At 38.5% G+C, this 21,733-nt stretch overlaps 2 protein-coding genes across 7 annotated transcripts in view; one reads left to right on the top strand and one right to left on the bottom strand.

Moving 5' to 3' along the window:
- LOC106091734 (protein lethal(2)essential for life) overlaps positions 1 to 5,631 on the top strand; it is a 71,945-nt gene extending 66,314 nt beyond the window's left edge. For all 4 annotated transcript variants that reach the window (XM_013258373.2, XM_013258371.2, XM_013258372.2 and 1 more), the window contains exon 3: positions 5,284 to 5,631. In XM_013258373.2, the coding sequence (XP_013113827.2) occupies positions 5,284 to 5,459 (176 nt within the window). In that variant the 3' untranslated portion in view covers positions 5,460 to 5,631. The remainder of the gene's footprint in view (positions 1 to 5,283) is intronic.
- The window catches only part of LOC106091731 (sulfotransferase 1 family member D1), a 236,511-nt gene that overhangs the window by 109,328 nt on the left and 105,450 nt on the right, over positions 1 to 21,733 (bottom strand). The window lies entirely within an intron of this gene.

Raw genomic sequence — 21,733 nt, 5'->3', positions numbered from 1 at the left:
GTCACAAAATTTTAGCAAAATCGTGTAACGAAGGCTCCTGTTATGGGCGTAAGACTGTTTAACTGTTCGCTTATAAAGTTAAGATATACTGTTATTATACCCATTTACCATTTTGCCATTCTGTTTGCAACATCTCGAAATATCCATTTCCAAGCCTGCAATGTATACATATATCCTGTTATAGTTGCTTTGGTCAATTTTTTCTATGCCGACTTTAAGTTGCGTTTTTCATGCTTGTTTCCAAGATCTTATTTAAATTTCGTTTTGTCAAAAATATTGAGAATATTAAACCAACACAACAATAAAAAAGCAAACAAACTTCACTGAGAAGGATGTAGAAAAGTGTTGAATTTTTGACGACAACGCAATGTTAAAATCACAACATTTGGTGCAGTTTCAACGTACATCTATATCTACAAAAACTAAATTTTTTCTACGTCTTTAGAAGCAAACATTTTGCTGGGTCTTGAGGACTAGGTAAGATTTAAGAGCCAATCTGCCATCAGATTCACTTCGACTTTTTCGTCCATTGTGATGCCACAGGAACAGAAGAAGAAAGATGCATTCTATTTCCTACAGTTCACATCCGCTAAATCAGACAATTTCTCAAAGAAATTAGAACCTAAAGTGGAACTCCTTGCGAAACACACATACAACAGATGTTCTATAGTCTCTTCCTCCTCGACGTCCCCACAGTCGAGGGTGGTTTTTGAATTCAGAAATTCATTATGGTTGAGTCGAAATGGATCATATCGGACTATAATTTGATATAGCGTTCATATAGACCGATTGGCTGATTTCAGGTCTTTACTTAAATTGCGGGGATAAAAAGAAGTCGTGGGGTACCAAGTCAGGGCTGTACGGTGGATGACGTTTTGGTTGGTCTCGACGTTGTGGTTGGTCAAAAGGGCGCTGGTTGGAGCCGTTATGTGAAAGAGCTCACATTGTCATGGTGAATAATGATTCGCCATCTTTAGCTTATTTTTCGAATGTCTCCGAAGGCTACAGCCAAACAAATTGTGGTGAGCCACCGAGATTTGATCGTCCTGCGTTGCTCACAGGCGACTATTTGCTTTCAAATGGTTCTCCCATAAACAGCTTTCATTGGATTCGGCTCGTCTTCGAAAGTCCACACGGTCGGATGTTGTTTTTTTTCCTGTGTTAGAGTAAGGTTTTTCAAGGTATCTTCATCGGAATGAAGTGTATTAACGCATTTTTCAAAGGCAAATTTCACTAAAATATTCTCAAGAGACAAAAATTGTCTCTAGCCCTTCTAAACTACTTTTCTAATCTCAAAATTTCAAAAAAAATCCAAAAGAGTTTTGAGATTTTTTCTAGAGACAAAATTAAAATTAGCTTTTTTGAAATTTGTAACAATTTTTTTAACGACAAACTTTCTTGAGAAATAATTTTCTCTCAAATATCCAAAAATTTTATTTTTTTAAAATAAAATATTTCTATACAGAAAATTTTAATTTTTTTTTTCGAAATTTGAATGAAATTATTTCTAAAGACATCATTTTAATAAAAATTTTTCTTTAGACTAAATTTCAGTGAAAAATTCTCTAAAGGCAAAATTCCTATCCCCGGACCCGTTTAAATTGTTTTTCTTTAGACAATAATTCAAAACAAAAAACAATTTCCAAAATAATTTTTTAACATTTTTGAAATTTTTTTTTAAAGCAAATCAGAATCTCTTTGTGATTCGATTAAGCTATGTCCGTCTGTCCTTGTTAATATGTGTACAAAGACAGGTCTCAATTTTCATCCGATCATCTTCAAATTTGGCACTGGCATTTTGTTAGCCAAGACACGAACCCTATTGAAATTGGTAAAAATCGGTTCAGATTTGGATATAGCTCCCATATGTATGTTTAATCCCATATATTTATATATTTATTTACAACAGCTAATGGAAGCTGGAAAACCCATACAAAAGTATATATTACTTAACAATAAAACATCCAATGTGGTCATTTTATAACCGATCATGAACATTACACTAAGGAACATGGGCAAACTTCGCACATAGCTAGGAGTGCAGTACGATTCAAGTTGAAGCTCTGTGATAAGTGGCTTTCTTTTTATAGCCGAGTCCGAACGCCGAGCCGCAGTGCGACAACTCTTTGGAGAGAAGGTTTTACATGGCATAGAACCTCATAAATGTTGCCAGTATTAGGAGGGGAAAACTACCGCTGAAATTTTTTTCTGATGGTCTCGTCAGGCTTCGAACCCAAGCGTTCAGCGTCATACTAACTTCCGCGCTGCAGTGGCTTCCGGATTGTTTTATAACCCCTCTGAAAACCTCCGCCGATGTCCATCAAAATTGGTTCAGAATAACATATTGCTCCCAATTTGTACTTAGAGGGTAGGTGTATGATATTATATAATTAGCATAGCCCGAATTCTGCCTATCTCTACTTGTTTACAATCAGGGGTTCATACAATATCGATTATATGCTGCTGGAAGGCGTGCCCATGGATGATCTATCTCATGACGATCTTGTTCTCTGGTACAACGACCGTTTTCGAACGACCTTAACAGAATTCAACATTAAGCTAACGTCGGTTACGACTGAATTCCTTAAACCCGTTTTTCACAGTGCTATAGGATGATACTTCAAAAAGTTGCGAAAAATGCTCGCACGAAAATGTTTACGAGTTAATGCTATTTTTTTGCCAAATTAATTTTTTCAAGTCACTGTAAAAAACACAAATAATGGTTCTACGTGGAAACATTCCAAGTTCAATTATGGTAGAAATTGTCATACTCTCCAATGGAAATATCATATTGGACTTAGGCACTTAGGTTGCCTAGGCTAGAAACCTATATAGCAGCCCTCGTAAATAACACAAAAAAACATCCGTAATATGGTTTATATTTTCTATAACATGAGTTTCAATAACCTCCCGCAAAGCAGCGTTCAATGTTTTTACCACTTGTGGCAGCTGAAACAGCAGATTTTGTTAGTCAACACAGCAGAGCAATATGTCTTATCAGCATTCGGCAGACAACAAATATTGTCTTAGCTGTTTCGAATAAAAAATTTTGTCGAATGTATGTTTCATCCCATCAATGCTTTAAACACTTCTGTCAAACAAAATGTGAACTTGACAAAAAAAAACTTCTTTGAAAATGATTTTTCTTTTTCGTTGGATGCAGTGACCTCATTAAAAGCTAGTATGTAACGGGATATAACCAAAATTGTTGGAAACACTTAATGTAAAAATATTTTGCCAGTATAAAATTTTTGATTTTTCGCTAAATAAAGGTCATTTCTGCCTAAAGGTAACGAGGTGGTTATATAATGGTATAAGCTATTATTTCTTTAAAATTATTTTTTATGCAAAAAGAAAGATATGATCATGTTTTAATTCATTAAAGCCTGACCCTCGATTCTCTTTCCTGCTTTTGACAACATCTCAAATCTTCATTAATAAACGAATTTTTATTTATTTTTATAAATTGTAAGAAATCTACATTTTAAATTTAAAAAATCTACATTTTAAAATTGTAGAAAACAAAATTCATTTAAAAATTATAGAAAACAAAATCAAATATCGCAACTGTAGCACAGTAAAATACAAAAAATTGTATCCGGATTTCATTCCACTGTTTGTTGCCAAAAAAAAAGTTTGGGGAACATATATCGGATTTCTACAAAGGACGTTATCTCCGGGAAAAACATTTATGGAGACTTGAAGTGTAAATGTCAGCGGGATTTCTAAGGAATTTTTTGATCCGTATTTGAAAAAAAGCTTTACACTTCTTTGGTTAGACCCCTGTTCAAATATGCATCAGCTGTTTGGTCCCTTTGTTATAGACACCACATTGAAAAAATTTAATCAGTTCAAATACAGTTTTTAATCTTTGCACTTAGATGTCTCGGATGGAGTAGCTAATATGATTTACCCCCATTTATTGATGGCTTGAAACTAACTACAGAATTATGTTTCAATGCCCCTACACGTCTCACTATATAGAACTTAAATTAAACGAATTCTTCTTAGTTCGAGTATTGCAAACTAGTGAACCTTGGGTTGTCCAACATGGCTTATCAACACTGCTGATTATACCGAGGCATCCGAATACGAGCGTGTGGGCTGGATGCTTTAACCGAACAGCTGAACCTGCAACTGCAGATTCTGCGAAATCTCATTCAGCTTCGGTACTCCATCGTACTCCATTTTTGTGGGTTCAGCTTGGACTTTATGGCCTGTTGACTGGCCTTTGACTACTCAAATGCTCGAATAAAAGCATGAGTCCGCAGCTACGGATATTTTGGCTGCTTCGATACCGCATGGATGTGGTTGTTGATTCTGCAACCGCTTACATTTGCTGAATACTTAATTGGCTATGTCTTTGGACCTAGCCAATTTATATATCGATAAGTATACCGATTGGCTTAGAATCAATGATTAGCTATGTCTACCTGTCTGCCTGTCCATGTATTCTTGTAATCAAGGTATATGTAGCATTTGTTGTCCGACTGTTATAAAAATAAGCACTAGTCACTTTTTCCATATCCAATCGGTCCAGATTTAGTTATAGCTACCACATATATCGTCCATCCGATATGCCCTTTAATTCTGTTGGTCCGATCTTTAAAAAACTTGACATGAAGTGCTTTGCAAAATTCATCAAAATCACTTCAGATTTAGGTGTAGCTCCCATATATATCTTTCATCTGATGTAGCTTTAAGTCTTTAGTATCCACACTTTTGGATCGGGTCAGATTTAGATATACCTCGCAAATATATATATATATATATATATATATATATATATATATATATATATATATATACATCTTCAAGGCTGTAGAAGCCACAATTTTCGTTACGAAATATAGCATGCGGTGTTTTATTTGACGTCGGAATATGTGTGCAAACTTTCATCAAAATCGCTCCAGATTCCTATATTTTTAGCCGACTTTTCCCTTTTGTTGGTAGCCAGAATTTTGGTCTGAAAATAAAAAATAAATTAATTAACTAAAACTAAAGTCTGACAAGATTATGACTTAGGTTCCGTTTATTAAAAGCAGAATGTAAACTCGGTGGTGTAGGATATTATATAGTCGGCTGCGGCCGACTTTAACCTTTCCTTACTGGTTTGCACTATATTTTGTAATGATATAAAATTTTAAAAATTCATTCATTTGCCATTAGCTGTAGCAAATAAATAAATAAATTTAAATATTTTATGATACATACTAGTGCAAATAAAAATGCATGCATCGAGTCTTTGATGATCATTTCATGGATTTCATTTTCAATTTTCAGCCGACATTAGTCCCGACTCGGTAACCTCTTCGTTGTCATCGGACGGTCTGTTAACCGTAACAGCGCCCATGAAGAAATTGCCTCCCCCCACCGCTGAACGTGTTGTGCCAATTTCCAAAACAGGCCCATCTTCCAAGGAGGATAAGGACAAAAAGGTTGAGACTTCGACTACCTGAGCGCACTTTCAACGATGCTGATGATTTACCATTACTAAGAGATATCTGCAACTGACTGCTTCTTATATATACTTTTGATACGATTATTTTTACATTTTTAACAATTTGCTGCTATTTCAAATACAAAAACCAAAATTCCTAACGTTTATATAAAATGTTTACATTATATTAACGAATTGTTTTCATAAGCAGTGGTTACATCGAAACGAAATTTCATATTGGACATGCTTTAACCAGTGTTGTCGTTGTTGGTGGCTTCCTACCAAATTTGGTAGGTTTTGTTCTCCTTGCTAATAGGCAGACCACGATTTTTGGTAGGTTTTACCAACATTTAAATGCCAAGTATATTTTCAATTTAAATTACAGTAAACTACTATCAGATGTAGACTGGAGTAAAACTAAATAAACTACATATTAGATGTATGTAAGCACTTATCTAGATAAGAATTCTGGTTATTCGTCGTGTATGATGAATCAGATTATTTTGATTAAAACTTCAAGCTCGAGGTGGTATGTACTTTAATTTTTAACAAAACCTTTTTTATTCAAACCAATATATCGTCCTTTCGAGTTATCCCTGATGATAACACTCAATGAAAGGACAAAATATTTGAGTCAAAAAAGTTACATTGGGTGATGAATACAGCTTAATTCAAGCATCTTCCAATCTGGACTATACTCAGAATGTATGTCAGGGGGTCTTATACTGAGTAGCGACGGATCTCGCTCTGCCAAATTTCAGCAAAACCTTTCCTTAGGTCCGATATTTTTTGAAATTGGTACGAGAGTCAAAGATATGAATGTGCCCAACCCTTTGGTGGAGGTATAAGTAAACCGAATTTTCTAGCTTACAGAACATTTGATAGGTTTAGGGCGATTTTGGTAGGATTTTGTTCAAATGCGGATAGAAAATATTGTTTTTCAGTGGCAACGCTGGATGTAACAGCTGCAAGGTTCTCGTAATAATGCTTGTGATACGTAACAATACTGAATAGAATGGAAAATATAAAGCGTGTTATGTCATTTTGTACTGATTAATATACCCCCGAGATATATTATGTACAACTCATTTTATTTTTTACCAGCCCCCAAAAGTTTATTACAAAGAAAGTTATTCGCGATGGATTTTAAGCGTAAAAGTGCTAATAGGGTTATATTTGGATGGAAAATCATAACTGGCTATTGTAGGTGAACTCAAACACCTTAAAGTGACCAAAAGGTTTGTGTATCGCACAAGGCGCTGCAGAGAATATGACGTTGAACGCCTGGGTTCGAATCCTGGCGAGACCATCAACAAATTTTTTTGCGCTGGATTTCCCCTCCTAATGCTTTTACCTATTTTGTTTTGACTGATCAAAGAGCAGTCAGTATATTGAGAAGCTAGGTAAACCCGAAAAGTGCAAATTTTAAAAGTTTGACCTTAATTACAAAAATGCTGGTATGTCCAATGACCAAAGCCACATACCTTGCTTGGTAACATTTACGCAACCAAGAAATATCTAGTCCAAACTCGATATTTTAATGTGCGAAAACAACAACTCCCATAAGTTATAATTTTTTTTTTCTTTTATTTATGGCATAACGCATTCAGAAGATCATAATACAAAGTCATAATGGAGTTATGCGAAACTGGAAGGCTTTTAATATAACTGTCCTTCATTACATCAATATAAATCCAAATAAACTCTAAAAGAGTTTGAATTTCGCACTGAGATCTGCTAATAATTGGTAAAATATTATGTTTAAATTAAGTTGCATCATTAAATTGAACTTGGCAATAAGTTCAATCTTATATGCCCTGCACTATAGACCGCATTTGACACGTTCTTTGAATGACTTTTTGAAATATATAGGAGATACATCTACAAATACAGATGGACCGTACTTGTAATGACTATTACAACTTAAAACCAGTATGGAAAGGCAAAAGTAGGGCGGTGCCGACTTTATAATACCCTATAAGTAAAAAGTGGGAGCTATATCTAACTCCGAACCAATTTTGATGGACCTTGGTGGATGTGTTCAGATGAGTTATTAAACAATCCGTATCAAGCCGAAGCGGCCTCACAATGGTGGAGATTTATCTGTAGAAGCTGGACCATAGTCAGCATTCAGAACTTCCACCACTATTGTGTTAGCCTCGTCTTCTGATTCCACCAGGAGTTCGTCCTCACAAGATTCGTTAGATCTTGTCATGATGAGCTATGCATTCAGGGGCAGCTGAGAAAGCGACCGCTATGGTGGACCCCAGAGCTGGTTGGTCTAAGGCAGGACTGCAGAAAACTCTTCAACAGAGCAAAAGCCACAAGAGCACCATACGATTGGGTCATCTATAAGGCTGAGCTAAGAAAATATAAGGGCGAGCTGAGAAAGGATCAGAACAGCTCCGTGGAGGATACATATGAGTCCTCTAGGCTAAGGAAGATTCTGTCCTCGAGACCTATTACGGTGGGATATATTCAAAAGTCAGAGAATGTATGGACAAAGTCTAATGAGGAGACACTACAACTGCTCGTTGATACACATTTCCCAGGAAATTCTCCAACGGACAACGTGGCGCCAGAAGAGGTTGTTTCTGGTATGCATTCGTCGGAAGCTGTACGTACAATAGCAAAGTGGGCTACAAAAAGTGGTCTAGGTATAAATCCGTGCAAGACCAAAGTAGTTCTGTTCAGCAGGAGATACAAGTTGCCTAAAGTGGAACCTATCTCCTTGGATGGAGAGAATCTTCCATTTACAGAAAGCGCAAAATACTTGGGTGTTTTGCTGGACAGTGAATTGAAATTCAAAGGGCAAGAAAGGCAACTACTGCCCTATACACCTGCAAAAGAACCATTGGCAAAAGTTGGGGGTTTAGACCGCGTGTCATGCATTGGGTATATACTGCAGCTGTCAGACCTATAATTATATATGGTGTTGTGGTACTGCTCAATACTTAACCGGATCCAAAGTATTGCTTGTTAGTGCATCACAGCCGCACTGAGGACGACACCATCTGAAGACAACACATCAAGGGAGCTTTCTCAATGGTCATATGACGGCTACGGACACTGTGTTATCCTTGATGCAATATCCGATGTTCCAGGCAGTGTGGATTACACCCCACCTGAGCCGCTTTTTGATAAAAAGTACTGTACCACTATTCCTGATAGAACCGATTGGAACTACGATATCCCTGGTAATAGAATTTACACTGATTTCTATACGGATGGTTCCAAACTCTAAAGATCTAGAACTGGTCATATCGAAAATGTTACCCGACCACTGCAGTGTGTATCAAGCGGAGATCCTTGCTATTAAGGAAGTGGTGGAATGGCTAAGATATAATGTCATTACAACGATTGGCATAAATATCTTCTCAGACAGCAAGGCAGCCATTAAATCCTATAAGAACGTATTTCTGAACACAAAAACCGCCCTCGACTGTCGCAGATCTCTCAACGAGATAGCTGAACAGTTCAAAATTCATTCCACAACTATGTGGCCTAATTTAGACTTGAAGAAGTGTACCGCATTGCTGTCATTGGCAAGAACAGTCGTCTCAGTCATTGTGTCCGTCATGACAGGTCACTGTCTTATCGGAAAACATGCTGACAGATTGAAGATTGCCAGTAACGACTTTTGCAGAAGCTGTGAGGACATCGAATAAGAAGAGACTATGGAACACCTACTGTGTGTGTTTCCCGCACTGGCAGTCAGGAGGAGTTCCACTTTAGGTTCTCATTCCTCTGTGAACCTGTCTGATTTAGCGGATGTGAACATTCGCAAGTTATCTGGCTTTTTAAATCGATCTGGATTGTTCAACGGTAGGAACTTCTTCTGTTCCTGTGGTATCACAATGGACGTTAAGGTCTAAGTGAGTCTGATTGCAGACTGCCACTTAAACCTAAACTAACCTAACCTAAAAAAGCCCAAGCACAAGACATCGCATTGTGCATATATTCATGTCCAAAACATCAAGAGCCCCTGACTGCTCGATATCTACACCGTCGATAGATATTGACGATAATAAAGTGACAGTGAATCGCTTGTGGGATAACAAACAGCACTGCGTCATGGTTCATGCATCTTGTGTGCATTAAAATCCACTCTGTTCATTCGACCCTACTCAGAAATGGCCAGCGAATTCCCACAGAGTGTTACGTTCACAATCCGCCTAATGCCTTTAATCTCTCGCAGACTCGGCCTATGGACGAATGAAAATTAATGACAGAGGTTGCTGCCTTTCGTGAACGAGTAAATCGGATTCGAAGTCAGACCCAAAAGAATCACAATGGACGTTAAGGTCTAAGTGAGTCTGATTGCAGACTGCCACTTAAACCTAAACTAACCTAACCTAAAAAAGCCCAAGCACAAGACATCGCATTGTGCATATATTCATGTCCAAAACATCAAGAGCCCCTGACTGCTCGATATCTACACCGTCGATAGATATTGACGATAATAAAGTGACAGTGAATCGCTTGTGGGATAACAAACAGCACTGCGTCATGGTTCATGCATCTTGTGTGCATTAAAATCCACTCTGTTCATTCGACCCTACTCAGAAATGGCCAGCGAATTCCCACAGAGTGTTACGTTCACAATCCGCCTAATGCCTTTAATCTCTCGCAGACTCGGCCTATGGACGAATGAAAATTAATGACAGAGGTTGCTGCCTTTCGTGAACGAGTAAATCGGATTCGAAGTCAGACCCAAAAGAATAAAGGATAGAGCCTTGTAGTACTCCTGCTGTCAATCTATTGTATATTTATCAGATGAGAATCCATCTACAACAATTCTCATAGTGCAATCTCTAAGAAATCTCGATATAAATCGAGCGAAGTTATTACCGACACCAAAATCGAAAAGCTTTGAAAGAAGTACACCGTGCCAGGCCCTATCAAATGTCCTGGAGATATCTAGAGCCACGACCGTACACTTGCCGAACTGGTGAATAGAGCGACTCCAAACTTAGGACAGGAATTCCATCAAGTCACCCGTTCGGTCGCTAAGAAGACCATGGGCTCTAAGTATCTTCGAAGATGGTAAATAACCATGCTCTCCATAACGTAGGAAAGCGCGTAGCATAACGCTATTGGTTGGTAATTCGCAACTCACCCTTCTTGGGGATAGGCTGCACTTCCGCAACTTTCGGGCCCGCGGATTAATTTACGTCGAGATCTGCAAGAACCCTTTTGACTCAATGTGTACGAAAATATATCTGGGGCATGGAACTAGATACGTCTTCAATAACGGGGAGTGGTTGATCGCTCTCCGGCAGAGAAAAATTTCCCGCAAATGTGTCAATGAACCATTTACGACTTTCTCAAGAATCGGAAGACTAGGATACATGAAGATCCTAATATTGCAACATCAGGCAGCGCAGCGACAGGAATCTCAATGCAGCCTAAAGAACAGGGGCCAACGATGAGAGTATCACCTACTCCCAAGAAGCCCATTTACTTAGGATTTGGAAGACTAGGATAGGCAAAGCTACTAATATTGGAATATCAGACAGTGCAGGGACGGGAGACTTAATGCATCCATATAAACATCCACTGGAGCGAGATGACTTCACACGCTCTGATGCAGAAAGTCAGCAAGGGCAAGATTCATATTACCTTAATTAATTAGCCATGAACGACCCGGAAGAAAGTTTCTGGACTGAACCACATCAACTTCCAATTGTTCTATGCTAACACTTGTACTCGGCCGGGGACCTGCGTTCTTTGGCAAAAAAAAAAATAAATTATATATTTTCACAATAGTAGTCAACGTCGTATACAACAGCGATCAGACTAACAACAGCGATCAGAGACTAAGGAGTATACCTGGCATTTATCTGCCTTTCGACTCTGCGACACCGACTCCCACGTTGGAGCTGCAACGGCTGATAGTACCAACACTAAAAAGCGGGGCCAAGCCCTAGCAGAACTCTTCAATACTAACGACATAATAACACTTATATTCATAGCACCGCTACCTCTGTTAATAAGACCAGGAAGGAGGTTTTAGATGTGAAAAGATGTTCGGAAAATCTAATCGATAAGGTTCAGCATAGGAGGGTCTCCATGGAGCACTCTTTCTCTGACTATCGCAACATTAGATTTAGAATAGCACGGCCAGCGTCGAATCCGACAAGTTGAAAACCAACTGGACAAAATTCGAAAGACTACTCAGAAGAAGACTTGGACAAGATACTTTAGATTGTCCAAGCATATAGGACGTCGTAAAAAGGGGAGCTTTACTAAGATGTGTACTACACACGGTTCAAGGAATACAATAAGATTACCGGAGCTGCAAAATGTGTTTCCCAAAAGCATTTCTGCGAACAGATCGATAGCGTTAATGACACCGCCAAGATGAAAAAGTTTCTTTTAAAAACCCGTCTGAAACGTTAGTAAACGACATAGGAGGGAGGGTAGAGACAACCGAGGACATATTTGGCTTTTGATGAAAACGCATTTTCCACAGGACACGACGGGACTCACAGAGACACTGGAAACTTGGTATAGTGAGGTTGATCGAAGGCTTATCATTACGGAATTTATGGTAAAGGAAGCGTTGTGTAGCTTCAAACCATTAAATCACCCAGACTTGATGAATATTTCCGGCGTTACTACAAAACGAGGCCGACTATCTGCCGCCCCATCTGGCCACTATTTTCACAGCATGTCGGGGACTTGTATAGACTTTGAAAGCCAGGCGGAGGCAAGGGTGGTATTTATAGCCAAGCCCGGCAAGGCAAGTTATGCAACGCTAAAGGCCTACAGACCTATAAGCCTAACGTGTTTTCTGCTCAAAACCATGGAACGTATTGTGGATACAAACAGCATGTCTATACCAAGGGAAGGTCGGTGGTGACTGCCCCGCACGAGGTTGTGCATAAAATAGAAGAATCCTTCGATTGTAAGACGTACATATTAGTGGACTTTTATCAATGTGCGGACCGACACACTGGTCCTTAGATACCTTAGACAAGTATTGGATGGACCGGGTCCTTAGAGACTGGATAAACCATATGCTAAGGAACATGTGAATAAATTGTGTGTTCCATAACATAAATGGTAGGGAAAAAGTGGCACAAGGCATGCCACAGGAGGACATGTTATCGCCATACGTATGCTTACTGAAGTGGGATTTCAACCCGTCTACTATGCAGATGATGTTATAATACTTCTAAGAGGTGAGGATCCGAACCAGGTACGTAGAAGGGCCGAAAGGGTCTTGCATATGGTATACTACTGGGCTAGACCCAGTGGTCTCAACGTTACCCCAGAGAATACTGAAATATGAAATACAAGAAAGATAAAGGTGGACCCACACCTCGTGCATGATCGCTCGGCTTTCAAAGTCTATACAAGTCCCCGACACGCTGTGAAAATAGTGGCCAGATGGGGCGGCAGATAGTCGGCCTCGTTTTGTAGTAATGCCGGAAATATTCATCAAGTCCGGGTGATTTAATGGTTTGAAGCTACACAACGCTTCCTTTACCATAAATTCCGTAATGATAAGCCTTCGATCAACCTCACTATACCAAGTTTCCAGTGTCTCTGTGAGTCCCGTCGTGTCCTGTGGAAAATGCGTTTTCATCAAAAGCCAAATATGTCCTCGGTTGTCTCTACCCTCCCTCCTATGTCGTTTACTAACGTTTCAGACGGGTTTTTAAAAGAAACTTTTTCATCTTGGCGGTGTCATTAACGCTATCGATCTGTTCGCAGAAATGCTTTTGGGAAACACATTTTGCAGCTCCGGTAATCTTATTGTATTCCTTGAACCGTGTGTAGTACACATCTTAGTAAAGCTCCCCTTTTTACGACGTCCTATATGCTTGGACAATCTAAAGTATCTTGTCCAAGTCTTCTTCTGAGTAGTCTTTCGAATTTTGTCCAGTTGGTTTTCAACTTGTCGGATTCGACGCTGGCCGTGCTATTCTAAATCTAATGTTGCGATAGTCAGAGAAAGAGTGCTCCATGGAGACCCTCCTATGCTGAACCTTATCGATTAGATTTTCCGAACATCTTTTCACATCTAAAACCTCCTTCCTGGTCTTATTAACAGAGGTAGCGGTGCTATGAATATAAGTGTTATTATGTCGTTAGTATTGAAGAGTTCTGCTAGGGCTTGGCCCCGCTTTTTAGTGTTGGTACTATCAGCCGTTGCAGCTCCAACGTGGGAGTCGGTGTCGCAGAGTCGAAAGGCAGATAAATGCCAGGTATACTCCTTAGTCTCTGATCGCTGTTGTTAGTCTGATCGCTGTTGTATACGACGTTGACTACTATTGTGAAAATATATAATTTATTTTTTTTTTTGCCAAAGAACGCAGGTCCCCGGCCGAGTACAAGTGTTAGCATAGAACAATTGGTAGTTGATGTGGTTCAGTCCAGAAACTTTCTTCCGGGTCGTTCATGGCTAATTAATTAAGGTAATATGAATCTTGCCCTTGCTGACTTTCTGCATCAGAGCGTGTGAAGTCATCTCGCTCTAGTGGATGTTTATATGGATGCATTAAGTCTCCCGTCCCTGCACTGTCTGATATTCCAATATTAGTAGCTTTGCCTATCCTAGTCTTCCAAATCCTAAGTAAATGGGCTTCTTGGGAGTAGGTGATACTCTCATCGTTGGCCCCTGTTCTTTAGGCTGCATTGAGATTCCTGTCGCTGCGCTGCCTGATGTTGCAATATTAGGATCTTCATGTATCCTAGTCTTCCGATTCTTGAGAAAGTCGTAAATGGTTCATTGACACACTTGCGGGAAATTTTTCTCTGCCGGAGAGCGATCAACCACTCCCCGTTATTGAAAACGTATCTAGTTCCATGCCTCAGATATATTTTCGTACACATTGAGTCAAAAGGGTTCTTGCAGATCTCGACGTAAATTAATCCGCGGGCCCGAAAGTTGCGAAAGTGCAGTCTATCCCCAAGAAGGGTGAGTTGCGAATTACCAACCAATAGCGTTATGCTCCGCGCTTTCCTACGTTATGGAGAGCATGGTTATTTACCATCTTCGAAGATACTTAGAGCCCATGGTCTTCTTAGCGACCGACACGGGTGACTTGATGGAATTCCTGTCCTAAGTTTGGAGTAGCTCTATTCACCAGTTCGCCGAGTGTACGGTCGTGGCTCTAGATATCTCCAGGACATTTGATAGGGCCTGGCACGGTGTACTTCTTTCAAAGCTTTTCGATTTTGGTGTCGGTAATAACTTCGCTCGATTTACATCGAGATTTCTTAAAGATTTCACTATGAGAATTGTTGTAGATGGATTCTCATCTGATAAATATACAATAGATTGACAGCAGGAGTACCACAAGGCTCTATCCTTTATTCTTTTGGGTCTGACTTCGAATCCGATTTACTCGTTCACGAATGGCAGCAACCTCAGCAAGCCCGGCAAGGCAAGTAATGCAACGCTAAAGGCCTACAGACCTATAAGCCTAACGTGTTTTCTGCTCAAAACCATGGAACGTATTGTGGATACAAACAGCATGTCTATACCAAGGGAAGGTCGGTGGTGACTGCCCCGCACGAGGTTGTGCATAAAATAGAAGAATCCTTCGATTGTAAGACGTAAATATTAGCGGACTTTTAACAATGTGCGGACCGACACACTGGTCCTTAGATACCTTAGACAAGTATTGGATGGACCGGGTCCTTAGAGACTGGATAAACCATATGCTAAGGAACATGTGAATAAATTGTGTGTTCCATAACATAAATGGTAGGGAGAAAGTGGCACAAGGCATGCCCCAGGAGGACATGTTATCGCCATACGTATGCTTACTGAAGTGGGATTTCAACCCGCCTACTATGCAGATGATGTTATAATACTTCTAAGAGGTGAGGATCCGAACCAGGTACGCAGAAGGGCCGAAAGGGTCTTGCATATGGTATACTACTGGGCTAGACCCAGTGGTCTCAACGTTACCCCAGAGAATACTGAAATATGAAATACAAGAAAGATAAAGGTGGACCCACACCTCGTGCATGATCGAACTCCGAGCGATCATGCACGAGGTGTGGTGTTCACCCGACGACAACGAGTTGGAACATATCTACGGACAGTAAACTGGCCATCAGGGCAATAACAACCTAGACGGTAAGGTCACGAACAGTCTTGCAGTGTAAACAAGTAAAAACGTGCTAAGTTCGGCCGGGCCGAATCTTATATACCCTCCCCCATGGATCGCATTTGTCGAGTTCTTTTCCCGGCATCTCTTCTTAGACAAAAAAAGGATATAAGAAAAGATTTGCTTTGCTATTAGTGATATTAGAGTGATATCAAGATATGGTCCGGTTTGGCCCACAATTAAAATAAATTATATGTCTATATGTTTATATGACAGCTATATCAGGTTATGAACCGATTTGAACCACAGTTGTTGGATATCATAACAAAATACTGTGTGAAAAATTTCATTCCAATCGGATAAGAATTGCGCAATCTAGAGGCTCAAGAAGTCAAGACCCAAGATGACAGCTATGACAGACCCGGTTTATATGGCAACTATATCAGATTATGCACCGAATTGAATCATACTTGGCAAAGTTGTTGGATATCATAACAAAAGACGTCGTGCAAAATTTCATCCCAATCGGATAAGAATTGCGCATTCTAGAGGCTCAAGAAATCAAGACCCAAGATCGGTTTATATGGCAGCTATATCAAAACATAGACCGATATGGCCCATTTACAATACCAACCGACCTACACTAATAAGAAGTATGTGTGCAAAATTTCAAGCGGCTAGCTTTACTCCTTAGGAAGTTAGCGTGCTTTTCACAGACAGACGGACGGACGGACAGACGGACGGACATGGCTAGATCGACACAAAATGTCGCGACGATCAAGAATATATATACTTTATGGGGTCTCAGACGAATATTTCGAGTAGTTACAAACAGAATGACGAAATTAGTATACCCCCCATCCTATGGTGCAGGGTATAAAAAGAGATTAACACCTTCTCTGAAGATGGCATGATCCGCATCGTTTGGGTGCCGGGTCATAGCGGAGTAAGGGGAATGAAAGACCAGATGATTTGGTAATGAAGGCCACAGGACTTTTGTCAATAAACTCGGTTGGTTGGAAGTGTGGTCGTGGTCGACGAATGCAACACTGTGGAACAGTGAAACGGTCGCTAGGACGGCGAAAATCCGGATCGTGAAAATACGAGATTATTATAGAAAGGAAGTACGGAGTTCAGCGTAGCTTTCGTTATCATAACGGGACAAATACCATTACGAGCTCACTTATGCAAAATCTGTGCGTCAAGTGATAACGTGTGAAGGGCGTGCGGGGAAGATGATGAGACGTTGAGGCATTACCAATATGATTGCCTAGCTTTCGCGGCTAACAGATACCGGAACTTAGGTGGGGATATATTATCAGACATTAACCAACTTAGGGGTGTGGTATGGTAAACAATTAAGGTAAGTACAACGAAATTTTACTGGCTTAGGTGCATGTCCATAGTGGCATGGGGCAGATTTATATCCGCAACAGAACCCAAACTAATGAGAGTCGGGATAACCGAGGAGTTGCTCTTCACTCTTTTCATAAAGAACCAACTTTAGTACGAAGATGATCGTTTACGTCTGGTTAAACCAACTTTGTCCTTTAATATAATCAAAATTTTTTAAGTTGGAATAATTTTTTCATTTCATTTAAAATTACTATCTCCGTCATTTTGGCGGCAGCATTTACAGCGGTCAAAAAAAGTATTCATCATTCAATGTTTTTTTTTTTAATAAGTCTACAAAAGACAATTGGAATAAAAACATATTAAACTAATGATGCAGTAGTGCTTGTGTGATATATATGTACACAATTTCATTGTTTTTTAAGGAAAAAAAATAGTATTTATTGGAACAAAAAGGGCCATTTTACAGCTGAACACAAAAAATTAAACAAAAAAAGTATTCATCATTGCAAAAAAACAAAAAAATAAATAACATAATTTAAAAAAATTAATACTTTGTTATTCGACCACCGCGTCTTATAACTTCTTTTAAACGGTTTGACATCGATTGGACTAATTTAGCGGTTATATTTTGGTCTATATTAGTCCATTCCTCCATTATCACCTGTTGCATTTGACTCTTGCTCGAAAAATTGCGTGTTCTTAATTTGCGTTCGAGATGTTCCCAAAGATGTTCAATTGGGTTCAAGTCGGGACTTTGAGGAGGAGTTTTAATGACTTTGGGGCAGTTATACAGCATCCACATCTTGGTATTTAAAGCAGAATGTTTGGGGTCATTATCTTGATAATATTGAAAGTTATTACCAAGCCCAAGTTTTACAGCACTATCTTTTAAATTCCTCTTTAAAATGTCAATGTAATACTTATGATCCATTACTCCATTAATAATTTCAAGATTTCCCGCTCCTGAAGCCGCCATACACCCCCAAACCATTAAACCACCTCCACCATGTTTTACAGTAGCAACTGTGTTTCGTTCTTCAAGCTCTGTATTTGGTTTTCTGTACACTATGACCTTTCCATCGCACCCAAAAAGATTAAACTTGCTCTCGTCTGCAAAAATGACTGTTTTCCAAAATGATTCGGGCTGTTTTACATACATTTTTGCGAAGTTTAGCCTTTTCACTCGGTTTATTTTATTTATAAAGGGCTTCTTACGTGCAGTTCTTCCTCTGTAACTATGCCTTTTGAGTGTATTTCGAATTGTTTGTGTAGTAACTTCCTTCCCTAAATATTCCATAGTGTTTTTACGAAGAATGGTCGCATTTGTCTTCGGAGTTTTCTGAACTTGCCGCACTAGCCAACGCACATCTCCAACTGAAAGTGCTTTTGGTCGACCAGATCTTGGTTTATTGTCAACAGTTTTCGTTTCTGTCCACTTTCTGATGATGGATTGTATAGTAGATCGTGGTCTATTTAATATTTCACTGATAGTTTTTTGAGTTAAACCATTCCTGTGGTGTTTTATTATCAAAACTTTTACCTCATCAGAAACTTCGTTTTGCTTACGACCCATTTTGACAAAAACTATATTTTCAATGAAATTAAATATTTGCTGTCAAGGGCAAAGCCTCCTTTACTAAATAAAACAGAAAAGGGGATTCCCAAATAATATTTGAATTTGACTTTGATGATAGCACATCAATGATGAATACTTTTTTTGTTCTGTTTTTGGTGTTATTATATAAAATTGCATTTTTTGCGCTAATTAAATTTATTTTTTGAATTTATTTTAAAACATATTACGAAAAATAAACTATTGCATAAAACTGCATTATTTGTTTACTTTAAATTTTCTTCAATAACCCAAAATAAGTGAATTTATTATCAATTTTGCTAATGATGAATACTTTTTTTGACCGCTGTACGTCACTATCAAGAAAGCAAAGCATCCAATTGAAACTATGGCATAAATCATTGAGCTCAGCTCAACGAGCAAAATTAGTTTGGGTTCTTCATTCTAATGAATATGTACACTGGGGTGATGACATTTTGAAGGAATGAATGAACTTTTGCCTATTAATGACAAAAATGGAGTTTATTTCACTTAAATATGGGAAAAGGTCACGCACAAATCACTTAGAAGTCATATTTTTGTAAAAATTTTAACCTTTTTCTCTTTATTTAAATCATATAAATCCAAAACTGAAAAAAGAGTCAAGTCTTGTAACTTTTATGAAAAGCCACATAACCTATGAACAAAATGACACATTGATCATAGAAATCGATTAACATCTCTCGTTTTAAATTACTATTATTTGAAGTATTTTTTTTAGCTAAAATATATTATATTTAAGCTAAAAATATATTATAATATTAAGTAGGCATCATCTTTGTACTTCATCCAAAGTCCTCTAAATCCTCATAATTTTCACCATCTGGTTTTTCGGTTTCTTCATTTGCGGAACCTTGTGGAGGGGGATCGCAGTCCAGCAACTCAAGTACTTGTGGTGGGAGAGTTAAACGATTTCTATGATTTATAGGAGTTGTTAATTCAAGTGACGAAATGAAAGGATCATACCAAAATATTACCTAACATGTCTAACTTTTGGAATATATTTTACTAGATTTCCCATTAACATTCCATTAAGGAACAGGGGATACTTCTCTCATATCAATGAGTGCAGTCCGATTAAAGTATAAGCTATAGTATAAGTCCGAACGGCATGCTGCATAGCGACACCGCTTGCTAGAGAAGTTTTAACATGGCAGGATACCTCTACACTTTACAAGACACTGATACTACCCGTGCTGTTATATGGTTCTGAAGCATGGGTACTTGTGAAAGCAGATGAGGCAGTGCTTGGAGTATTTGAGAGAAAGATTCTTCGTAAAATATATGGACCAGTTTGCGTTGACGGAGAATATAGGCGACGTATGAACCACGAGCTGTATGACGACGATAGCATAGTTACACGCATCAAAATACAGCGGCTGCGTTGACTAGGCCTTGTTGTCAGAATAGATGAAGAAACTTCACACAAACCGGGAAGACCAAAAGCCCTATGGAAAGACACCTCGAAAGTTGGTGTCAGAGATTTTAGAATGAGGGCAGAAGATCGAGGCGCTTGGAACGGTATTCTACATTCGGCTAGTGGAACAAATATTCTGTCATAGCCAATTAAAGTAAAGTAAAGTAAGGATACCTCACAAATGTACCCAGCATTAGTAAGGGGATAACCACCGCTGAAAATTTTGTTGATGGTCATGTCGGGGTTTGAACCCAGGCGAACATGCTGACCTCTGCGCCACGGTGGCCTCCATATTTTAACAAGTTAAACATATGTTAACAAGAAGAAAATAGATATCTGATCAATACCCAAAAAATTAATAAATTGTGATCCAATTTATATGAGAGCTATGCGAAAATTATAAGCTAGGTGAACTATTATAGACTAGGTGAACCACGTTACTATTTTCAAAATACAAAATTTTTACAATCGGATATTGTCCGTGATTGAACGGGAGGCACACCGAAAACAGTGTAGGCTACAAATATGCTTACATTGAAAACTTACTCTTATGGTAATCAACGATTATTTAGAGTAGCAGTTGGGCAAGTGTGTATGTTTGTAATAGTTGGATGTCTTTATTTGGTAGAAACATATGGAGTGGAGTAATTTTCTTTCTTGCTGCGCTACAAATGAAGAACACATACCTTTTGACAAACCCTACCGACGAGTTTGGGTGGTTCCAAACGAAATCGCGATCTAGGAAACCAGTCAAATGCTATTACAAAGCAAAAAACACATTTTTCTGCCAAACTTTAAAAAACGGGGTTTTGTGTTTTATTTATAATAGAAAGAAAGAAATAGATTACCCAATGGTCTGCAGCCAGACAATATCCGATTGTATGAATTATTTCAAGACCAAATAAATGTAGCGCAAAACATGTGAATCCAAAATTTTATCAAAATCGGCCGAAAAATAAGCATTTTGTGGGACAAAAACTAAAATAAAGCCATTTTTAAGGTATTAAAAACCTTTGACAAAATTTTCATTTGGGAGATTTTGCCAACTAGTTTTTTAAAAAAGTGGAAGTACACATGTTGGGCTAAAATCCGGTAAAAACTCTCTTTGTACTTTCAAGTACTTTTTAGTTTCACTCAATTTTTTTTATTTTCTAAAAAAAAAGTAAACATATTTATTAAAAAAAATACGCTTATTTCTCTCAAATGACGGAAGATGACAATTTTGTAAAAAACTATTCAAATTCGACCTATCCCTAACTGGAATATTTATATAATTTTTAATAGAAACTTTTGTTTCTCTCCGTTTTGTATTGTTTTCTATAGGTTTAGATCAAAAATATGTCGAAATTGCCAAAATATGGAAAAATTTAAAAAATCCCTAAAAAAAAAAATTCATTCAAATGGGCTAGATTTTTCCATTTTCAAGTTTTTTGCCTGTTAGGCCGAAGATCACTAACTCTTTCGCGACGAGCCCAATGATCGGAGAATTTCTTTGCAAATCAAAAAGGAAATCCAGTGGTCGCAACAATCACCAACTACTATGGAACGCGTTTCGTAATTTGATTTAGAATTACTATGAAGGTTTCAAGGGACGTGCGTTGGTACGTTGTTATACCACATTAACCACGCTCGACAACCCTATCTATTGTATTAGCTGTACTTTTCGCAATGCATGAGTTTTTGTGTAGTGGCAGATTTTTTGTCTACACAAGTATACACATGATTCTGTGCATCTGTTGGAAGTTGTATTGATGACTTCGAGCGCTAGACTACGGCAAAGGCTCCCGCTGTTCCTCCATGTGCCCAGGTTCGAATTCCGGCCGGGTTAGTTAGATTTT

The sequence above is a fragment of the Stomoxys calcitrans genome, chromosome 5, assembly GCF_963082655.1.
Source record: "Stomoxys calcitrans chromosome 5, idStoCalc2.1, whole genome shotgun sequence".
In the NCBI taxonomy this organism is placed as follows: Eukaryota; Metazoa; Arthropoda; class Insecta; order Diptera; family Muscidae; genus Stomoxys; species Stomoxys calcitrans.
The sequence above is the reverse complement of the archived record's forward strand: the minus strand, read 5'-3'. Positions and strand labels throughout refer to the sequence as shown.